The sequence below is a fragment of the Salvelinus namaycush genome, chromosome 19 (assembly GCF_016432855.1).
Source record: "Salvelinus namaycush isolate Seneca chromosome 19, SaNama_1.0, whole genome shotgun sequence".
Classification (NCBI taxonomy): Eukaryota; Metazoa; Chordata; class Actinopteri; order Salmoniformes; family Salmonidae; genus Salvelinus; species Salvelinus namaycush.
In genome coordinates this window covers 37,041,863-37,062,130 of record NC_052325.1, presented here as the reverse complement: position 1 = coordinate 37,062,130, position 20,268 = coordinate 37,041,863, and the positions used below count along the sequence as shown (strand labels likewise).

At 42.8% G+C, this 20,268-nt stretch overlaps 1 protein-coding gene across 2 annotated transcripts in view; it reads left to right on the top strand.

Moving 5' to 3' along the window:
* The first annotated feature begins 16,000 nt into the window (after positions 1-16,000).
* Positions 16,001-20,268, top strand: part of stxbp5l (syntaxin binding protein 5-like) — a 239,368-nt gene continuing 235,100 nt past the window's right edge. For both annotated transcript variants that reach the window (XM_039014921.1, XM_039014920.1), the window contains exon 1: positions 16,001-16,168. In XM_039014921.1, the coding sequence (XP_038870849.1) occupies positions 16,001-16,168 (168 nt within the window). The remainder of the gene's footprint in view (positions 16,169-20,268) is intronic.

Below are 20,268 nucleotides of genomic sequence, written 5' to 3'. Positions count from 1 at the left end.
GTCTAATCCCGCCCTGTGCAACTGGGTCCTGAACTTCCTGACGGGCCACCTCCAGGTGGTAAAGGTAGGAAACAACACCTCCACTACGCTGATCCTTGACATTGGGGCCCCACAAGGGTGTGTCCTCAGCCCCCTCCTGTACTCCCTGTTCACCCATGACTGCGTGGTCACACACGCCTCCAACAATCATCAAGTTTGCAGTCAACACAACAATAGTAGGCCTAATTACCAATGATGACAAGACAGCCTACAAGGAGGAGGTGAAGGCCCTGGCGGAGTGGTGCCAGGAAAATAACCTCTCCCTCAATGTCAACAAAACTGACCTGATTGTGGAGTTCAGGAGACGGCAGAGGGAGCACGCCCCCATCCACATTGACGGGGACGCAGTGGACAAGGCGAAAAGCTTACATTTCCTCGGCGTACACATCACTGACAACCTGAAATGGTCCACCGACACAGACAGTGTGGTGAAGAAGGCGCAATAGCACCTCTGCTTGGCCCCTAAGACCCTCAAAAACTTTTACAGATGCACCATTGAGAGCGTCCTGTCGGGCTGTATCACTGCCTGGTACAGCAACTGCAACGCCTGCAACCGCAGGGCTCTCCTGAGGGTGGTGTGGTCTACCCAATGCATCACTGGGTCACACTGCCTGCCCTCAAGGACACCTACAGCACCCAATATCACAGGAAGGACAAAAAGATCAACAAGGACATCAACCACCCGAGCCATGGACTGTTCATCCCGCTATCATCAAGAAGGTAAGTTCAGTAAGACTGGGTACGAGAGACTGAAAAACAGCTCCTATCTCAAGGCCATCAGACTGTTAAACAGTCATCACTATCTGGCCTCCACCCAGTACCCTGCCCTGAACTTAGTCCCTGTCACTAGTCGGTTACCACCCGGTTACTCAACCCTGCACCTTAGAGGCTGCTGCCCTATGTACATAGACATGGAATCCCTGGTCACTTTAATAATGCAACACTGGTCAGTTTAATAATGTCTACATACAGTTTTACTCATTTCATATGTATATACTGTATTCTAGTCAATGCCAACCTATTCAACTATTGCTTATATATACAGTATATACTATTCTATCCTATATATTCTACAAATATACTAAATATTCTATCCACATACTGTCCATAATGTCTATACATCACATATATACAGTACCAGTCAAAAGTTTGGACACATGAATAGGCATTCATTCAAGGGTTTTTCTTTATTTTTACTATTTTCTACATTGTACAATACTAGTGAAGATATCAAAAATATGAAATAACAAATATGGAATCATGTAGTATCCAAAAAAGTCATAAATAAATCTAAATATATTTCATATTTGAGATTCTTCAAAGTAGCCACCCTTTGCCTTGGTGACAGCTTTGCACGCTCTTGTATACAGTACCAGTCAAAAGTTTGGACACACTGACAGTTTTACCAGCAAAGCACCCCACACCATCAAACATTCTCCTCTATGCTTCACGGTTGTAACCACATGCAGAGATCATCAATTCGCCTATGCTGCGTCTCACAAAGACATGGCTATTGTAACCAAAAATCTCCAATTTGGACTCATCAGACCAAAGGACAGATTTCCACCGGTTTAATGTCCATTGCTCGTGTTTCTTGGCCCAAGCAAGTCTCTTATTATTATTGGTGTCCTTTAGTAGTGGTTTCTTTATAGCAATTGGACCACGAAGGCCTGATTCATGCAGTCTCCTCTGAACAGTTGATGTTGATGTGTCTGTTACTTGAACTCTGAAGCATGTATTTGGGCTGCAGTTGCTGAGGCTGGTACCTCTAATGAACGTATCCTCTGCAGCAGAGGTAACTCTGGGTCTTCCTTTCCTGTGGCGGTCCTCATGAGACACAGTTTCATCATAGCGCTTGATGGTTTTTGCGACTGCACTTGAAGAAACTTTAAAAGTTCTTGACATTTTCCGAATTGACTGTTTAAAAAAATATATATTTGTGACCAAGAGGTGCATATACAGTGCATTCGGAAAGTATTCAGACCCCTTGAAGTTTTCAACATTTTGTTAGGTTACAGCTTATTCTAAAATGCATTTAAAAAAATCACTAGCAATCGACACACAATACCCCATAACGACAAAACAAAAACAGCTTTTGAGAAATTTGTGCAAATGTATAAAAAAAACAATAACAGAAATGCCTTATTTTCATAAATATTCAGACCCTTTGCTATGAAAATCGAAATTGAGGTCAAGTGCATCCTGTTTCCATTGATCATCTTTGAAATGTTTCGACAACTTGATTGGACTTGAGTCCAGCTGTGGTAAATCCAATTGCTTGGACATGATTTGGAAAGGCACACACCTGTCTATATATCTGTCTTTAACATAAAGAAAAAATACAAATAAAGACAAAAACACCAACTCAGACGCACATAAATTTCAACAAACATTAATTATATCACACTTGCTCAGACCCACATACTCTTACCATATTCATACCCATCCTGAACATCTCACAATAACATCCCTCCCCATTTCTCGTCTTTTGGATATCTCCAGTGCTTGTAACAATTTTTGCCATATGGCTTCAACTTGCACTATTTCGTTTTTCTCTTCAGCCCACATTCTTTCTATATTTAAATAATAATGCATTTGATTCATCCACTTTCTTAAAGATGGCGGATCACTTGATTTCCATTTTTTTTAAGAAAAAGTTTTTTCAAAATGATTGATGAGAAGAATATGGTCCAACCTATATGGTATCTCACTGCACCCTCATATGCCATGTCTTGAAATATTCAGATAGACAGATCAATTGTAAACTGACATTGTAAAACTTCTGACAGCCAACTTTCCAACTCCAGCCGTAACTTTCTGACTTTATAGCACTCCTAGAAGGCATTCATTATTGAATCATTGTTAGTTTTACACTTAAGACATGACTCTGCCATTGTGCTGTAGAATTTCTGAATTTTGTCTTTTACATAATACATTCTGTACTTTAGTTTATAATGGATTAAGCATGCATTTTTGTTAGTTATATTCCAACACTCCTTCCATCTTGTGCCAATATCAGTTCTTTTTAAGTCTTGGTTCGAATAGTTAATATTTTTTTCTAAGAGATTGTTAGCTGGATAGGCTTTCTGTACCCATATGAGTATCCTTTACTGTCTCAAATAGAATTCCCTCAACATTGCTCTGATGTCCAAAATATTTCAGATTGATATTTCGTTATATTAAACATTTAAGTTGCATGTATTTGAAAATGTCTACACATTGGTCAGTCCAAAATGGCATTTACATTCAGTCATGGAAATAACTGTATTTCCTATTACCAAGTCATTTACGGTTTCAATTCCTTTAGTTTTCCATGTGAGCCAATATATCTGTGAATTCTGAAAAGCTATCCAAGGATTGTTCCACAGTGGTGTGTTTTTAGGGCGTGACATCTCAGACAATGAAATATGTTAATAGTAATCACTGGCTGTTTAAGAGAAACGTTACTTCGCTTAATCTATGCATTCGGTCATGTGAGAAGAAGAGAGATTAGTCCAGGAACTTCACATTAGTAGTGAAATGGTTTGGGGTTTTTAATAAGGTAAGTGGTATGCTGTACAGTTAAAATAGTGTAAACATCTTCAAATCAATATGATTACATTTGACATGATCACTTAGTGATGACTTTCAATATGACCCCACCTGGGATTTGAACTCACAACCGCTGGATTTGGGGTACACTGATCTTTCTGCTGTGTCACGAACAGATTCATTCAGGGTTGCAACTTTTTAATATATATATATTTTTTATCCGTTCGGATAAAGCACTCCAACAGCCTACCCGACCGTTAGGAGGCGTCCGTGTGCTCCTAAAGCACACCGTTGTCCATCTTTTGTATCACATTCTAATGATAAAACTGGGGGGGACAAAAATGCAATTTCTTTCCCCAGTGAAAGTTGCGCCCCTGGATTCATTACCTATAATACATCTCTGCACTTAGCAAAAGAGTGCCATTTGGACTGCTAATTTAATTATAAGTTATTCTGACTTTTCTCTCATCATTGATTACATTTACTTATTTCAGCAATGTTAAGGTTATCTGTATAGTTGTCTAATGTTATTGGAGCATATTATTCTGCTTTAATGTTACACCTGAATCACTATGATAAATATAACACTTTTCCTTGAGTTTATTATACAAAGCTGATGTTGTTTTTCATGTCCCAAGTGTCAGAATGCAGGTCAAATCAATCATTGATGCAGAAATGGTGGCATTGCAGGACGATTGGAATGCAGTAAACCAAGAGGTTGTGAGTTCAATTCCCAGGTGAGGACATGTTGAGTAATAATTACTGTGTAAATAAACATACACAATGCAATCATGTACTGTATGTGAAAATTGAAAACTGTATGTGAAATTTCATGTCAAATATCTTCACATGTGAAGTGTTTCAAAAACACTATCAAGACTGTCCTGTGAGGATCAGAATGGGTCAGATATGCTCGGCAATGGCTGACAGTAACCAGACCTTCTCTCACCCACAGGAGAGGGGAGGAGGGAACTGGTGTGGGAGTTTTGACACCTCATGCCCTGTTGTAAATTTAAGTAGAAGAGGATTCTCTTTTCCCCTCCAGTATTGGCGAAAGGAATTGTCTTTGTTAACAGACTGTTTCCTGCCGAAACTGTAACACGTTCAAAAAAGTGAATACTGGAACAATATTTCTAACGTAAGAACATGGGGAATGGTCAGTGGGGAGCTATAGAAAAATTATGTAATATTGGTTTTTATATTGTGATGTTATAAAAATTGGTATGGATAAAATACTGTAATTTGAAAGTTGTTTACACCAGTACGTATGTGGTCTCCTTAACGTTGTGTGTGGAATATGAAAAAGTATGAAAGTATTTTTGTTAAGATAAGAGTGTGATTTTAAGAGCCATAAGAGATAATAGTTTTACATAACTTTGTACAAGTAAGTAGCCACACCCCGAGTGAGGTCAGAGAGTGTGTCATACTGCCGGAACTGTCCCTTTTTGCCAGAGTGTATAAAAGGATTGCCAACAGAGATTAACATTAGACCAGGAAATGTGAGGCAGGACCTACATTTTTGAAATGGTTGGAACTTTGAAACTCAACACGAGGTGAAGTAGAAAACTCACCTTCCTTTAGACCAGAGAGACGGCGAGCTACAGCTCATGTCCATCGTGGTCCGAATCCTGAATACCAACACAAGGGAGAAAACAAATTCCTCTCTGACAATCCCTGAGACAGCTGTCTTGAGTCAAATATCTAGAAAAGCGATTCTAAGTGAGACTATCCTACTATGCTCGGCTGGCTAGCTATCTTCCAGAGTGAACAACAGTAAGAGACGGGAAAGGGGAGACCCCTTTTGGGCAATCAGAGCCATACAGCTTGCCGCTAAAAGGCCATCAACCTTCCTAAGGAGGGTTGGTTCCGACAGAGATAAATGGCGAACAAAGGCACTCACACGTAAAAACATTTATGATTTCTTATTCCAAAAGGGCGGTGGTTTGTGCGCAAACTATATGATTATTGTGAGAATAGTTATGCAACATATCAACGATGTGTCTTTTTCTCTCTCTCTCTCCATGTCGTTGTGTAGAAAGCCACCATATTGTAAAAGTCCGCTTGGGACCTTTGTCTCATGTATTAAGTGTGTATGTTATCTTGTTATTATTTAGTTAGCGAATAAATAATTAAACCAATTTGTGTAGTACTGAATCATGAGTAAGGCTGGGTTTTTTGCAGATGTATGAGGTTACGACTGTAATGAATGACGACATTATAAGAGGTAAATTTTTTAAATTTAACCTTTATTTAACTAGACAAGTCATTTAAGAACAAATTCTTATTAACAGTGACAGCCTACCCTGGCCAAACGCTGGGCCAATTGTGCATCGCCCTATGGGACTCCCAATCACAGCCTGATGTGATACAGCCTGGATTTGAACCAGGGACTGTAGTGACGCCCTCTTGCACTGAGCGACAGTGCCTTAGACCACTGAGCCACTCGGGAGCCCGAGTGATTAATAAGATTACTGTTTATCGATGAAATAGATATATACCTTATAGAGTTTAATTCGGGAGATGGTAACTCTTTAAACACCTCTTCCGTGGTGCCCCAAATCCTACTGAGTTAATTGTTACATTATTAATTTAATCGGGTAACAATTAAACATAGTAAGTTTTGTTTTAAATAAATAACAGTCACGTAAAGTCACGACACCACATACAATTTTACATGTCCGAAACATGAAATCATGTGTTTTTTCCATAAGTGATAAGAGTTAACAGTGCAGACAGAAGGCTGCTGATAGGCTGGCTCTTCCCTGGCTGTAACTCAACAATCCTCATTCACACCCTCTGTTAATTTAATCAGTAGTCATTATGGTATTGTGCTTGGACTTGCTTATTGAAAATGAGTTTTTCTCCTGACATGCATGGTAACAAGGTGGATCTGTGTGTATTTGTGTTTGTTAGTTTCCTTTTGTGTCTGTGCGTGTATGACTGTGTGTGTGTGTGTGTGTGTGTGTGTGTGTGTGTGTGTGTATGTGTGTGTGACATTTAGTCCAAGCAAAGGGCTAGTCCCACTTCGGATCCTATTCATCTAAAGGCCTGTTGTATTCCATGCCCATGGCCACCTAGCCTCCTAATCAGCACAACTCATGGTGAGATTAATCACAGAACAGACCATGACTACAAATATCTCCCTTACACCAATGAGCTTTAATTATTACACCGCTGCCCTTTATAAATCCTTGATTGCATACGGCAGCCTGATTGTTGCTCCATGGCGAAAGGAAAAGGACAGGCGCACAATAGAAAAGATGAAGGCCGCTTTCTGAGAAGTGACAATTAAGTTTGAATAATGCTATTCAGCCAAACGGGCTGTGACTGGATTTATGACCCATGGCTGACATGCGCTGCACGTGTTCTTGAGAGAAAGTTAAATATTTCTGCTTTTTAATTCCTCAAGTGACAGCAAGGCATTGTGTGATCATGGAGGCCATGGATAAATTAAGGATGCTCCATCTCCGTCGACCATTGAATATTCAACAATGACCAATTATCCAAAACCTTCCAGAACAATGTGTAAATGTGCTCAAGCAAACGAGTGTGTAGCTGCATGTGTTTATGTGTCATGTTCATTGGAAATATGCACACACACACACACACACACACACACACACACACACACACACACACACACACACACACACACACACACACACACACACACACACACACACACACACACACACACACACACACACACACTCTAATTGTTGTGTATATCCTCTCTCACTCTCACTCTCCCTCTCTCTCTCTCTCTCTCTCTCTCTCCATGTCTCCTACACACAAAGATCAAACGATGATGAAGTAAGGCCCTTTGAGCACAGTTTAGTGTTGTGTTCACCAGACAGCTCTGAACATCCTATGTGAACCCCCCCCCCCTCCCCCCCGGGTTGTGTCCTAGTGCGTCGAGGAATGCATTAGTACCAGGAGTAATGGGCTGGTGTGTTTGTTTAGTATTTTCTCTTCTATTACAAGGGCCTCGGCCAACTCATGGCAGCCACCCATCACACCATATATTCTTAGAGCCGTAATGAATGAGGTACTGAGTGCTCCGCTGTTCATATAGCACTCTGTGAGAGAAATGCAGAAGTTATTCAACATAGATGCCATGCCATGCACAGTCATGTATTTTGTAGTCCATGCAGCCATGATTGATATTTATTTATAATTCTCGTGGCTTTTCTGATATGCAGTACCAGTCAAAAGTTTGGACACGCATACTAATTCAAGGGTTTTTCTTTATTTTTTAAATGTTCTACATTGTAGAATAACAGTGAAGACGTCAAACCATGAAATTACACATTTGGAATCATGTAGTAACCAAAGAAGTGTTAAATAAATCCAAATATATTTTATATTTGAGATTCTTCAAAGTAGCCACTCTTTGCCTTGACTACAGCTTTGCACACTCTTGGCATTATCTCAACCAGCTTCACCTAGAATGCTTTTCCAACAGTCTTGAAGGAATTCCCACATATGCTGAGCACTTGTTGGCTGCTTTTCCTTCACTCTGCGGTCCAACTTATCACAAACCATCTCAATTGGGTTGAGGTCAGGTGATTATGGAGGCCTGGCTATCTGATGCAGCACTCCATTTCTCACCTTCTTGGTCAAATAGCCCTTACACAGCCTGGAGGTGTGTTGGGTCGTTGTCCTGTTGAAAAGCCAATTATTTTCTCATTAAGCCCAAACCAGATGGGATGGCATATTGCTGCAGAATGCTGTGGTAGCCATGCTGGTTAAGTGTGCCTTGAATTCTAAATAAATCACAAACAGTGTAACCAGCAAAGCACCCCCACACAGTCAAACCTCCTCCTCTATGCTTCACGGTTGTAACCACACATGCGGAGGTCATCCGTTCACCTACTCTGTGTCTCACAAAGCCACGGCGTTTGGGAACCAAAAATCTCAAATTTGGACTCATCAGACCAAAGAACAGATTTCCATCAGTCTAATGTTCATTGCTTGTGTTTATTGGCCCAAGCAAGTCTCTTCTTATTATTGGTGTCCTACAGTAGTGGTTTCTTTGCCGCAATTCAACCATGAAGGCCTGATTCACGCAGTCTCCTCTGAACAGTTGATGTTGAGATATGTCTGTTACTTGGACTCTTCGAAGCATTTATTTGTGCTGCAATCTGAGGTGCAGTTAAGTGCGTCGAGGAATGCATTAGTACCAGGGGGGTAATGGGCTGGTGCGTTTGTTTAGTATTTTCTCTTCTATTTCGAGGGCCTCGGCCAACTTATGGCATTTCTGAGGCTGGTAACTCTAATGAACTTATCCTCTGCAGCAGATGTAACTCTGGGTCTTCCTTTCCTGTGGCGGTCCTCATGAGAGCCAGATTCATCCTAGCGCTTGATGGTTTATGTGACTGCACTTGAAGAAACTTTGAAAGTTCTTGAAATTTTCCAAATTGACTGACCTTCATGTCTTAAAGTAATGATGGACTGTCATTTCTCTTTGCTTATTTGAATTGTTCTTGCCATAATATGGACTTGGTCTTTAACCAAATAGGACTGTCTGCTGTATAACCACCTCTACCTTGTCACAACACAACTGATTGGCTCAAACACATTACAAAGGAAAGAAATTCCAGAAGTGAACTTTTAACCAGGCACACCTGTTTACATTTACATTTTAAGTCATTTAGCAGACGCTCTTATCCAGAGCGACTTACAAATTGGAAAGTTCATACATATTCATCCTGGTCCCCCCGTGGGAATTGAACCCTGGTCCCCCCGTGGGAATTGAACCCACAACCCTGGCGTTGCAAGCGCCATGCTCTACCAACTGAGCCACACGGGACCGTGTGGTCCCGTAATTGAAATGCATTCCAGGTAACTACCTCGTGAAGCTGGTTGAGAGAATGCCAAGAGTGTGCAAAGCTGTCATCAAGTATAAAATATATTTTGATTTGTTTAACACCTTTTTGGTTACTACATGATTCCATAATTGTTATATCATAGTTTTGATGTCTTCACTATTATTCTACATGTAGAAAATAGTAAAAATAAAGGAAAACCCTTGAATAAGTCCGTGTGTCTAAACTTTTGGACTGGTACTGTACGGTCATGAGGTTACTTTGCTTGGACAAATGGGCCATGGGAATAGGCCCACAGATATTTTTTTGCAGGCCTTCCCCTTTTCAGCAGACCTGTAAGATGTTAAAATTGCATCTGTATTGATAAAAGCCTCTCTTGGGCCTTCAATACTGCAATCCTATGGTCTAAGCTAATCCTCAAGTCCCAGTAGTTTACTGAAAAGGATGACTAAGGATTTTTAATAATCTACCCACCCACCATATTGCAGGTCATTGAGATGACCACACACGGCGTGTTCCGTGAAATTACTGGGATAAAAAACACACTGCTTAAATCGAACAAGCCATGCATGGCAAACACAGAGGAGGACCTTGGTAAAGTTTGCACGGTTCAAGAGTTTCTGTTGGTTGTCACGCAATTCTGTAGTTTGGACTCGCACTGGGGCCCCTAACGTGCTCTGGGTCTTAATCCGTGTCGGCAGGTTTTAGCGGTGAAGATTAACCGTATCCCCCACCGTGATTTTGTGCGCTTCACTGGTGTTGTCTTGCCAGAAGTATTTTAGTGGATGCCGCTCACCCTCAGAGCACAATGAAGAGGATTATTTTGCATTTTATTGGACCCCATACATTTAAAGAATGGATTTAATCTGCAGTACAACCAAGATGTGAAAGGCAAAAAGAGCCATTGATTTGCTTTAATTTAGGCCTATCTATAGCTCCCAGGCAAATATTGTTCTTGATAGGGAATGTCTGCTTACTTTCCTATATGTAAGCCTAGGGCTTGTGATAATGATGACAGATATTATGATAGTGATGATGAGGATGATACTAGCCTACTACTACTACTACTGCTACTACATATTCATATAATATGCTGATAATAATAGCTACTCATAATCATCTTTATCTTTATCATCATTATCATCATCATGATCATCATCATCATAAACAACAATCTATAGGGTTTATCTTCAGATTAGCAAAGTATTTGATACAAAACACCCTTGTCCAGCGTTTTCCTTGACTTTCCACTCCTCTTGCTGAGCTCCTATAGCATCCCGAGCAGCAGAAGAACCGTACGGCGTGCCACTGAGTCATCGCGGTTCCTTCTGCATCATACAATGCAAAAGGAACCGCGATGACTCGTTGGCACGCAACGCGTATCCAAATCCATTAGAGATGCAAAAAGAAAATTCAGACTTAAACTGGAATTGATGTTCGACAACTCAGACTTGCGACACATGTGGAAAGGACTACAGACTATCACAGACTACAAAGGCAAATCCAGCTGTGTGATGCCCACCGATACCGCCCTCCCAGACAAGCTTAACACATTCTGTGTTTGCTTCGAGGCAAACACACCAAGCCATCTAGGAAGGCTCTCGCTGGTACGGACGACCAGGTGCTTTCGCTCTCCATGGCTGACGCGAGGAAAACTCTCAAAAAAGTGATTACTCACAAAGTCGCCGGCCCAGATAGCATTGCTGGCCGTATCCTCAGAGTGGGTGCTGACCAGCTAGCTGATGGGCATCTTCTCAGACATCTTCAACCTGCCCCTGTCCCAGGCAGTAGTCCCCACCTGCTTCAAGGAGACCACCGTCCCAAATTACTATTGCACGGTTGTACTCACCCCGGTCATCATGAAGTGCTTTGAGAGGCGGGGCATGGCACATATCAAGGTCAGCATGCCAGGCACACTAGACCTACTGCTCCAACAGATCCATGGAAGATGTCATTTCCATCGCCATTCACACGGCCGTAACACATGTGGACAAGAGGAACACCTACAGTGCATTCGGAAAGTATTCAGACCCCTTGACTTTTTCCATATTTTGTTACGTTACATCCTTATTCTAAAATGTATAAAATAGTTTTTCCCCCTCATCAATCTACACACAATACCCCATAATAAGAAAGACATTTTGTTTTTTATAAATTTGTGCACAATTGACTAAAAATTTAAAACAAAAATATCACATTTACATAAGTATTTAGACCCTTTACTCAGTACTTTGTTGAAGCACCTTTGGCAGTGATTACAGCCTTGAGTCTTCTTGGGTATGACGCTACAAGCTTGGCACACCTGTATTTGGGGAGATTCTCCCATTCTTCTCTGCAGATCCTCTCAAGCTCTGTCAGGGTGGATGGGGAGCGTCGATGCACAGCTATTTTCAGAATTCCCCAGAGATGTTAGATTGGAAACAAGTCCTGGCTCTGGCTAGGCCACTCAAGGACATTCGGAGACTTGTCCCGAAGCCACTCCTGCATTGTCTTGGCTGTATGCTTAGGGTTGTTGTCTTGTTGGAAGGGGAAACTTCACCCCAGTCTGAGGTCCTGAGTGCTCTGGAGCAGGTTTTCATCAACGATCTCTCTGTACTTTGCTCTGTTGATCTTTCGCTCGATCTTGACTAGTCTCCCAGTCCCTGACGCTGAAAAACATCCCCACAGCATGATGCTGCCCCCACCATGCTTCACCGTAAGGATAGTGCCAAGTTTCCTCCAGATGTGATGCTTGGCATCCAGGGTAAAGAGTTCCATCTTGGTTTCATCAGACCAGAGAATCTAGTTTCTCATTTTCTGAGAGTCTTTAGGTGCCTTTTGGCAAACTCCAAGCGGGCTGTCATGTCACTTTTACTGAGGAGTGGCTTCCGTCTGGGCACTCTACTATAAAGGCCTGATTGGTGGAGTGTTGCAGAGATGGTTGTCCTTCTGGAAGGTTCTCCCATCTCTGCAGAGGAATTCTGGAGCTCTGTCAGAGTGACCATCAGGTTCTTGGTCACCTCCCTGACCAAGGCCCTTCTCTCCCGATTGCTCAATTTGGCCAGGCAGCCAGCTATAGGAAGAGTCTTGGTGGTTCCAAACTTCCTCCATTTAAGAATGATGGAGGACACTGTGTTCTTGGGGACCTTCAATGCTTCAGAAATGTTTTTATACCCTTCTCCAGATTTTGTGTCAAAACACAATCCTGTCTCGGAGCTCTACAAACAATTCCTTCGACCTCATGGCTTGGTTTTTGCTCTGATGTGCACTGTCAACTGTGGGACCTTATATAGACAGGTGTGTGCCTTTCTAAATCACGTCCAATCAATTGAATTTACTACAGGTGGACTCCAATCAAATTGTAGAAACATCTCAAGGATGATCAATGGAAACAGGATGCGCCTGAGCTCAATTTCGAGTCTCATAGCAAGGGGTCTGAATACTTGTGTAAATAAGGTATTTAAAAATATATATATATATTTATATATAAATGTGCAAAAATGTCTAAACCTGTTTTCACTTTGTCATCATAGGGCATTGTGTGTAGATTGATGAGGATTTGTTTTTAATCCATTTTAGAATAAGGCTGTAACGTAACAAAATGTGGAAAAAGTCAAGGGGTCTTAATACTTCCCAAATCGCTGTATGTGAGAATGCTGTTCATTGACTACATTTCAGCATTCAACATTATTTCTGCAACTGGATCCTGGACTTCCTAAAGGGCAGACCATAGGCTGTGAGGATTGGCAACAACACCTCCTCCACACTGACTCTTAACACAGGGCCACCCTGAAATGCCTGATAACTAACAACGACGAGTCAGCCTGTAGGGAGGAAGTAAGTGAGCTGGCATTGTGGTGCCAGGACAACAACCTCGTGTCTCAACGTCAGCAAAAGAAAGGAGTTGATTGTTGACTTCAGGAAGCAGAGGAGGGAACATGCCCCGATCCACATCAACTGTCTGCAGTAGAGAGAGTCAGCAGGTTTAAGTTCCTCTGCGTCCACATCATTGAGAACTTAACATGAACCACCACTCTTGTCAAGAGTGCGCAACAGCGTCTCTACTTCCTAAGGCGGCTGAAGATCTTTGGCATGCAACCCTGGGTCGTCTCCAAACACTACAACTGCAGCATCAAGAGTTTCCTGCCCAGTTGAATCATGGCCTGGTATGGGAATTGCTCCGTCTAAGACCACAAGGCCCTCCAGTGGGTGGTGAAGACGGCCCAGTACATTACTGGAGCCGTGCTCCCATCCATCCAGGACATCTACTCGAAACAGTGCCTGAGGAAGGCCTAAAGCACAATTTTTTTATTTAACCTTTATTTAACTAGGCAAGTCAGTTAAGAACAAATTCTTATTGTACAATGACGGCCTACCCCGGCCAAACCCTCCCCTAACCCCGACAACCCTGGGCCAATTGTGCACCGCCATATGGGACTCCTGATCACGACCGGTTGTGATACAGCCCGGGATCGAACCAGGGTCTGTAGTGATGCCTCTAGCACTGAGATGCAGTGCCTTAGACCACTCGGGAGCAATCATCAAGGACCACACACACCCTAGCCACGAGCTCTGGGGTGTGAGGTCTGATACCAACAGGCACAGAGACTACCTAAAAGCCATCAGGCTGCTGAACACTTGAACTGGACTGACCATCTGCTCTGATTCTCTGCACCTTAGAACACATGCACTCACTCACTCACTCACTCACTCACTCACTCACTCACTCACTCACTCACTCACTCACTCACTCACTCACTCACTCACTCACTCACTCACTCACTCACTCACTCACTCACTCACTCACTCACTCACTCTCTCTCTCTCTCTCTCTCTCTCTCTCTCTCTCTCTCTCTCTCTCTCTCTCTCTCTCTCTCTCTCTCTCTCTCTCTCTCTCTCTCTCTCTCTCTCTCTCTCTCTCTCTCTCTCTCTCTCTCTCTCTCTCTCTCTCTCTCTCTCTCTCTCTCTCTCTCTCTCTCTCTCTCACGCACACGCACACGCACACGCACACACGCACACTACACAGACATCATAACTGCTGCCACCAGACTCGTATTATGATTACTAAATAGGGCACAATTTAAATAATTGCCCCCCAATCTCCCCTCCTCAAAATACGTGTAAATATTGGATATAAATTGTGTCTTCCTGTATTATACTTATGCTGAAATGTTTGTACTACTGAGACATTTACCAAAACTTGGAGAGAGGCTGCCTGGTGATGTAAGCACTCGCAATTCAATCCAGCGTCTCAGTGGGGCCGATTTTATACCGATCTGCTGCTTATACTGTACACATATATATATATATATATATATATATACCAGGGCGCCACATATCCGTGAATGCGTTTTAACCTGTATAGGGAGATGTGAATGATGCACATGCGCCTTGACTAGGTAAACGGTCTGGTTTACCCATGTTTAATTAAATTATTGATTGTTCCCAGTGATTGGTTTTTAGCGGTTCACTTTTGTTCCCGCACATGACATTGACAAATTGCACAGCTGTCGAATGCAAACAGCTGGGGAAGGTTCTAACTAACCAAGCAGCAACCTTAGGCTTACACCTTAGCGTTTTCCCCATTCACATTTACTAGGAGTCAAGCCTCATGAATAGATTGTGAATAAGCTATCCTATGTTCACACAAACGCACGTTTCACAGATGGTGCTGTTCCACAAGCCAGGCAAAGTTTATTATTTCCCCGTTGCTTTTATTCACAATAATGCCTATTCAGTAGGTATTGGCTGGAAACCGTAATCCAATCGCTACCAAGAAAGGGCGGGGAGAGGAACGAAGGGAGAGGCGGTGCCCGAGTGGAGTCTTTCAGTACCATGGACAGCAACTCGCGCTAGACTGCAGAGAATCAGCTCTAGGGGAGAGGGCTGCATACAAACGCTGGATCCGCGACAATTCGGTTTTAAACTTAATTTGACTGATTTCACTCTCGTTTACCTGTTCCTCTCCTCAGTTCGTGCAAGGGTTTACTTTATTTTCTAGTTGTAATACCAGCGAGTGGAAGCGAGCTGCATTTAGCTGCATTGTGTCTCTGCATAGACCTGCTTCACTCTCCATCCAGTCAAAAAGTGCGATTTTTTTTAAAGCATTGTTTAGGTAGTGCATTGGTAAGTGTTTGAACTTTAGCTGGTTATCTATCTAGTTAGTCTCTCATAACTGCTGCAGTGGTTGATTAGGCTATTCTATTGTAGTTTGTGTTTTGCCTTCATGCTTTATAGTGATGCAGTTTCAGCAGGCTAAACAAACATGACGTTTCTTAGTTTAAATCTTTGCTGGGGCATGCTCATTTGATGCGTAATATACATCCATTTGCAATTGGCGATTCTCTTTTACCTAAGTATCCTCCTCAAATCAAGATAAACAGTTTTGTGGACAGAAGCCTAAGTGCACAATGAGGTCCCTCCACGACTTTTTCAATTGCACTTAAAAAGAAGAGGGAGAGAGAGGGCGAGAGAGAGGCTGCAGGAAGCGACGCCTGCCAACCCTCAGGGGTTCCTACATCAAACAGACTCTCGCGTCATCTTAGCATTTGAAACGGAGACAACTCTTGATAGGTTGATAGAATATATAGACATATAAGTCTTTCTCGCTAAACTAAAGCAAGATGAAGAAGTTTCGAAAGGTACTGGACGGCCTGTCATCCTCCTCCCCGGGGGGTGTCGCGTCCCCGTCGTGCGGCAGTGCAGCTGGTACTCCGACCGCTCATGCGCCCACTCCCCAGGATATCCATGTCCAGGAGACGCTAGTCTCGGAAAACTTTCAGATATGCAAGGTGAGTAGTGTGCGTGTGTGTGTGTGTGTATGAGTAGTGCGTGTGTGTGTGTCTAGTTCTCCACAGTTATGTTTCTCAAATGGACCGAGAATAAAACCGTCAAATCTACGGCCTTTCCTTTACAAGGGAACAAGGGCCAAATGTTACAAGGGCCAAATGTACATGCTGGCTAGTGGCTATAGGCTACAGTATATCAATTTACCAACAATGGTGGTGAAATGTTGACATACCAATGCATTATGTTTATGGAATAGAGTATAGTGTTTTGTGTGGTATTGAGTAGCCAATAGAGTAGAACCTGCCAGACTAAAATACTGTCATGTTGTCGGTTCACATGGGTGCTTCTCAATCAAAGTCATCTTATCTGAGTTTACCATTTTAGACGCTACCTGTATTAAAACTTACGCCCCCACCAGTCTCTCATTGGACCATGTAAAACAGTCTGGTTTGGATATGTTGTATGCTTATTGAATGGATATAACGCTTTAGCACTTGTGCAGAGGTACTTATTTGGATAGTAATGTGGCCAACACATTACCCCTCTCCCTTATCTGTGACACAATACTTTCAATGAGGTGTAGGCCTGTATATCCTACAGCTTATCATTTCTAGTAGGCTATTGTTGTGTGTCCACTTCTTGGGAGGAGGCAGTAGACAATTATGCCTTGAAAAGCATGGCGCCATGGGCGGTTGTATGTGTGCACAGCTGGCTGCTCATTGACTTTGGGTATTACCGTCAACGCAGGGTGTGTGGCAAAGATGGTGGATAAATGAAGATGGTTCACTCAGACCGTTTAGCATTGAAAAAAAGAGTCAGTTCTGGTTTATTTAACTGGGTGTGTCTCCCATAGATACCAATGCAATAGCAGCTGGGTTTGGTCTACTTAGTTCTGTGACTTTCATTTCGCTTCCTCTTCCGTCAATGGTGTGCACGCTGATGACGACCGCATCATGGTGCATGTATTCATTCAATTACCGGTCCCGCCGTGCTCCGACCGTTCGCTTATAGCTCCCACCGCGCTCTCTCTCTCTCTTGGTCCCAGCAAATCTATGTGCATTTCTGGGGCGATGTGCATTTAGTAGGCTAAACACAAGTGGTAAGAAAGAATGGCTTGTAAGTGGTGGTGGTGGTTGTTGTCTTCTCCGCAGACAGTTATTTAGTGTTGTAGAATCGATGACATAACGGCTGTTCCTTCCTCCCCATCTATAGCCCATAAAAAGTGAGCGAGCGAGCGGAGCGACCCTGCGGTACTATCCGGCTGATGTGATTTTCGTGGAGCTATTTTTAGAATGCTCCGCGCCCATTTCAGCCCCGCTGATGTATTTGGAGCTGACTGACGCGATTATTCCCTACCCCAAAGAGAGAGGGGGGGGGGGGGGGGGATTTTGGATCTCACTGTAAATAATTAATTGAGTAGCGAGCAAGACCGGTATAACATTGCAGCTCAAGCAGAGGAGAAAGTATGGGGGGGATCAAATGAACAATGGGAAGATAAGGAGAGGCAGGCAGTTCACTCCCAAACCGAGGAGGTGGATGCTGCAGAGAGCATCAGATTCTGCATACTGGAGAAAGTGCTGGAAATGACCACGTGGTAGGCCAGGCAAATCCCTGCAGACTATACATTCTTATTATGTCTGTATTTGTAATTACACAGTATTTCCCCCACTGCAATCTTAGCTACTCAAAACTAACCGTTCATGACTTATGAATAGCCTACAACTTGCCCACAAATCACCTGAGCTAACCTGTCATTAGCCTAGGCCAGTGTTTCCCAACATCTCGAGTACCCCCACCAGCACACAACTCACCTGATTCAACTCATTGAGGGCTTGATGATTAGTTGAAATGTTGAATCAGGTGTGCTTGTCCGGGGCTACAACGAAAATGTTTGCTGTTGAGGGTACTTGAGGACTGGAGTGTGGAAACACTGGCCTAGGCTACCTATTAGCGAACATCAACATTTTTTGTATGGTAATGGTTCAAGTGACAGAGACGCGCAGGTGTTGTTTGGAATATTTCATTGAACCTTGCTGTGATCACAACAGGCAGGAAATTCAAGGTAAAAGACGAGGTGTGCCTCTGGTCAAGTTGGGCGCAGAGGTGATGGCTTAGGAGCCATACGCACGCCCAAACGTTAAACGTTAAATACAGAGTGCACTTACTGTGTTAGCAGCATCTCTGGCACCGGTGGTGTTGTCACAACCTTCACACTATTCCCTGCCCACTGTAGCAGACAATACGGAAGGGCGGGAGTGTGAGCTGAGCTACACGCTAATGTGTGTATTGATTTGAAATGTTGGTTCTACCAGTAACAGATAGAGCTATTATAACTTTTCATGTGCATTTTGTAATGCTTTCTATTTAACAGTAAGCCTGGAATAAAAATCTATGAATGGATGAATGAGGCAGTGTGCAGAGGAAATCCTCTCCCGGAGGCAGCACAACTTTTCTGGGGTAATGAGGGTTGGAGGGTCCTGGAGGTCAGTCGTCAAAAGGATCCCGAAGGAGGAACACGTACGCACACACGCACACACGCACACACACACCTATAGGGAATTGTGCCCGTTTGATGAATGAAAGGCGGTCACTACCCCAACCTTTTACTCATTCATTAGTCTCTTTGGTATATGCTTCAGAGGATAAAATACTTTGTTCGTTAATAGTGTCACATCCCAGAGATTCCAGGTGTGTGTGGGTGGATTCCAGACATTTACTAACTTCCTTAGTCATGACATTTCTTCTTCTCTCTAGTGTGTGGGAAGATAGCACACGTGTCTTACCGCTCTTCTTTGTATGGCTTTGGCCACTATTAATGTCGGTGATGACGCGTGAACAGGTGTGTGATATGAGTTTGTCATGAAAGCTCTCTGTCAGACTACAGAGGTTGGTCAACTTATTCAGTACAGTAGATATAGGTACCATGGGGTGACCCAGCTGTGAGCGTGCCTCATCCAAAAGTTGAGAGCAGGGTTGCATGGGGAATTATGTGTGTGTGTGTGTGTGTGGGTGGGTGTATGTTCGTGTGTGTGATAGAGGGAGCGTGATAAGTGGATGGAGCTTAGCTAGAATAGGCATGGATGTGAAGAGAAAGAGAGAGGGAGCAAAGTGAGGTCATGGCTGCAGGTAATTGCAGGTAGCATAGTCGTTAAGAGCGTTGGGCCAGTAACCGTGCAAAATGTGCAAACGTATAAAAATCTGTTTTTGCTTTGTCATAATGGGGCATTGTGTGTAGATTAATGAGGGAAAAAAACAATTTCATCAATTTCAGAATAAGGCTGTAACAAAACAAAATGTGGAAAAAGTCAATTGTACAGTGCATTCGGAAAGTATTCAGATCCCTTGACTTTTTCCACATGTTGTTACGTTATTCTGTAAAAACAGCTTTTTATAAATATTTGCATATTTTGCACGGTTACTGGCCCACGCTCTTAACCACTATGGTCCCACTAAGTGCAAACCAGATGGGATGATTCACGCAGTCTCCTCTGAACAGTTACTTGAACTCTGTGAAGCATTTATTTGGGCTGCAATCTGAGGTGCAGTTACAGAATTTGCCAATCTCTGAGACTGGTAACTCAAATGAATTTATCCTCTGCTAACTCTGGATCTTCCTTTCCTTTGGCGGTCCTCATGAGAGCCAGTTTCATCATAGCACTTGATGGATGTTGCGTCCATAAAGTAATGATGGACTGTCGTTTCTCTTTGGTTATTTGAGCTGTTCTTTCCATAATATGGACTTGGTCTTTTAGCAAATAGTGCCATCTTCTGTATACCACCCCTACCTTGTCACAACACAACTGATTGGCTCAAACGCATTACGAAGGAAAGAAATTCCACAAATGAACTTTTAACAAGGCACACCTGTTAATTGAAATGCATTCCAGGTGACTACCTCATGAAGCTGGTTGAGACAATGGCAAGAGTGTGCAAAGCTGTCAGCAAGGCAAAGGGTGGCTACTTTGAAGAATCTCAAATATAAAATATATTTTGATTTGTTTAACACTTTTTTGGTTACTATATGATTCCATATGTGTTATTTCATAGTGTTGATGTCTTCAGTATTGTTCTACAACGTAGAAAATAGTAAAAATCCCTGGAA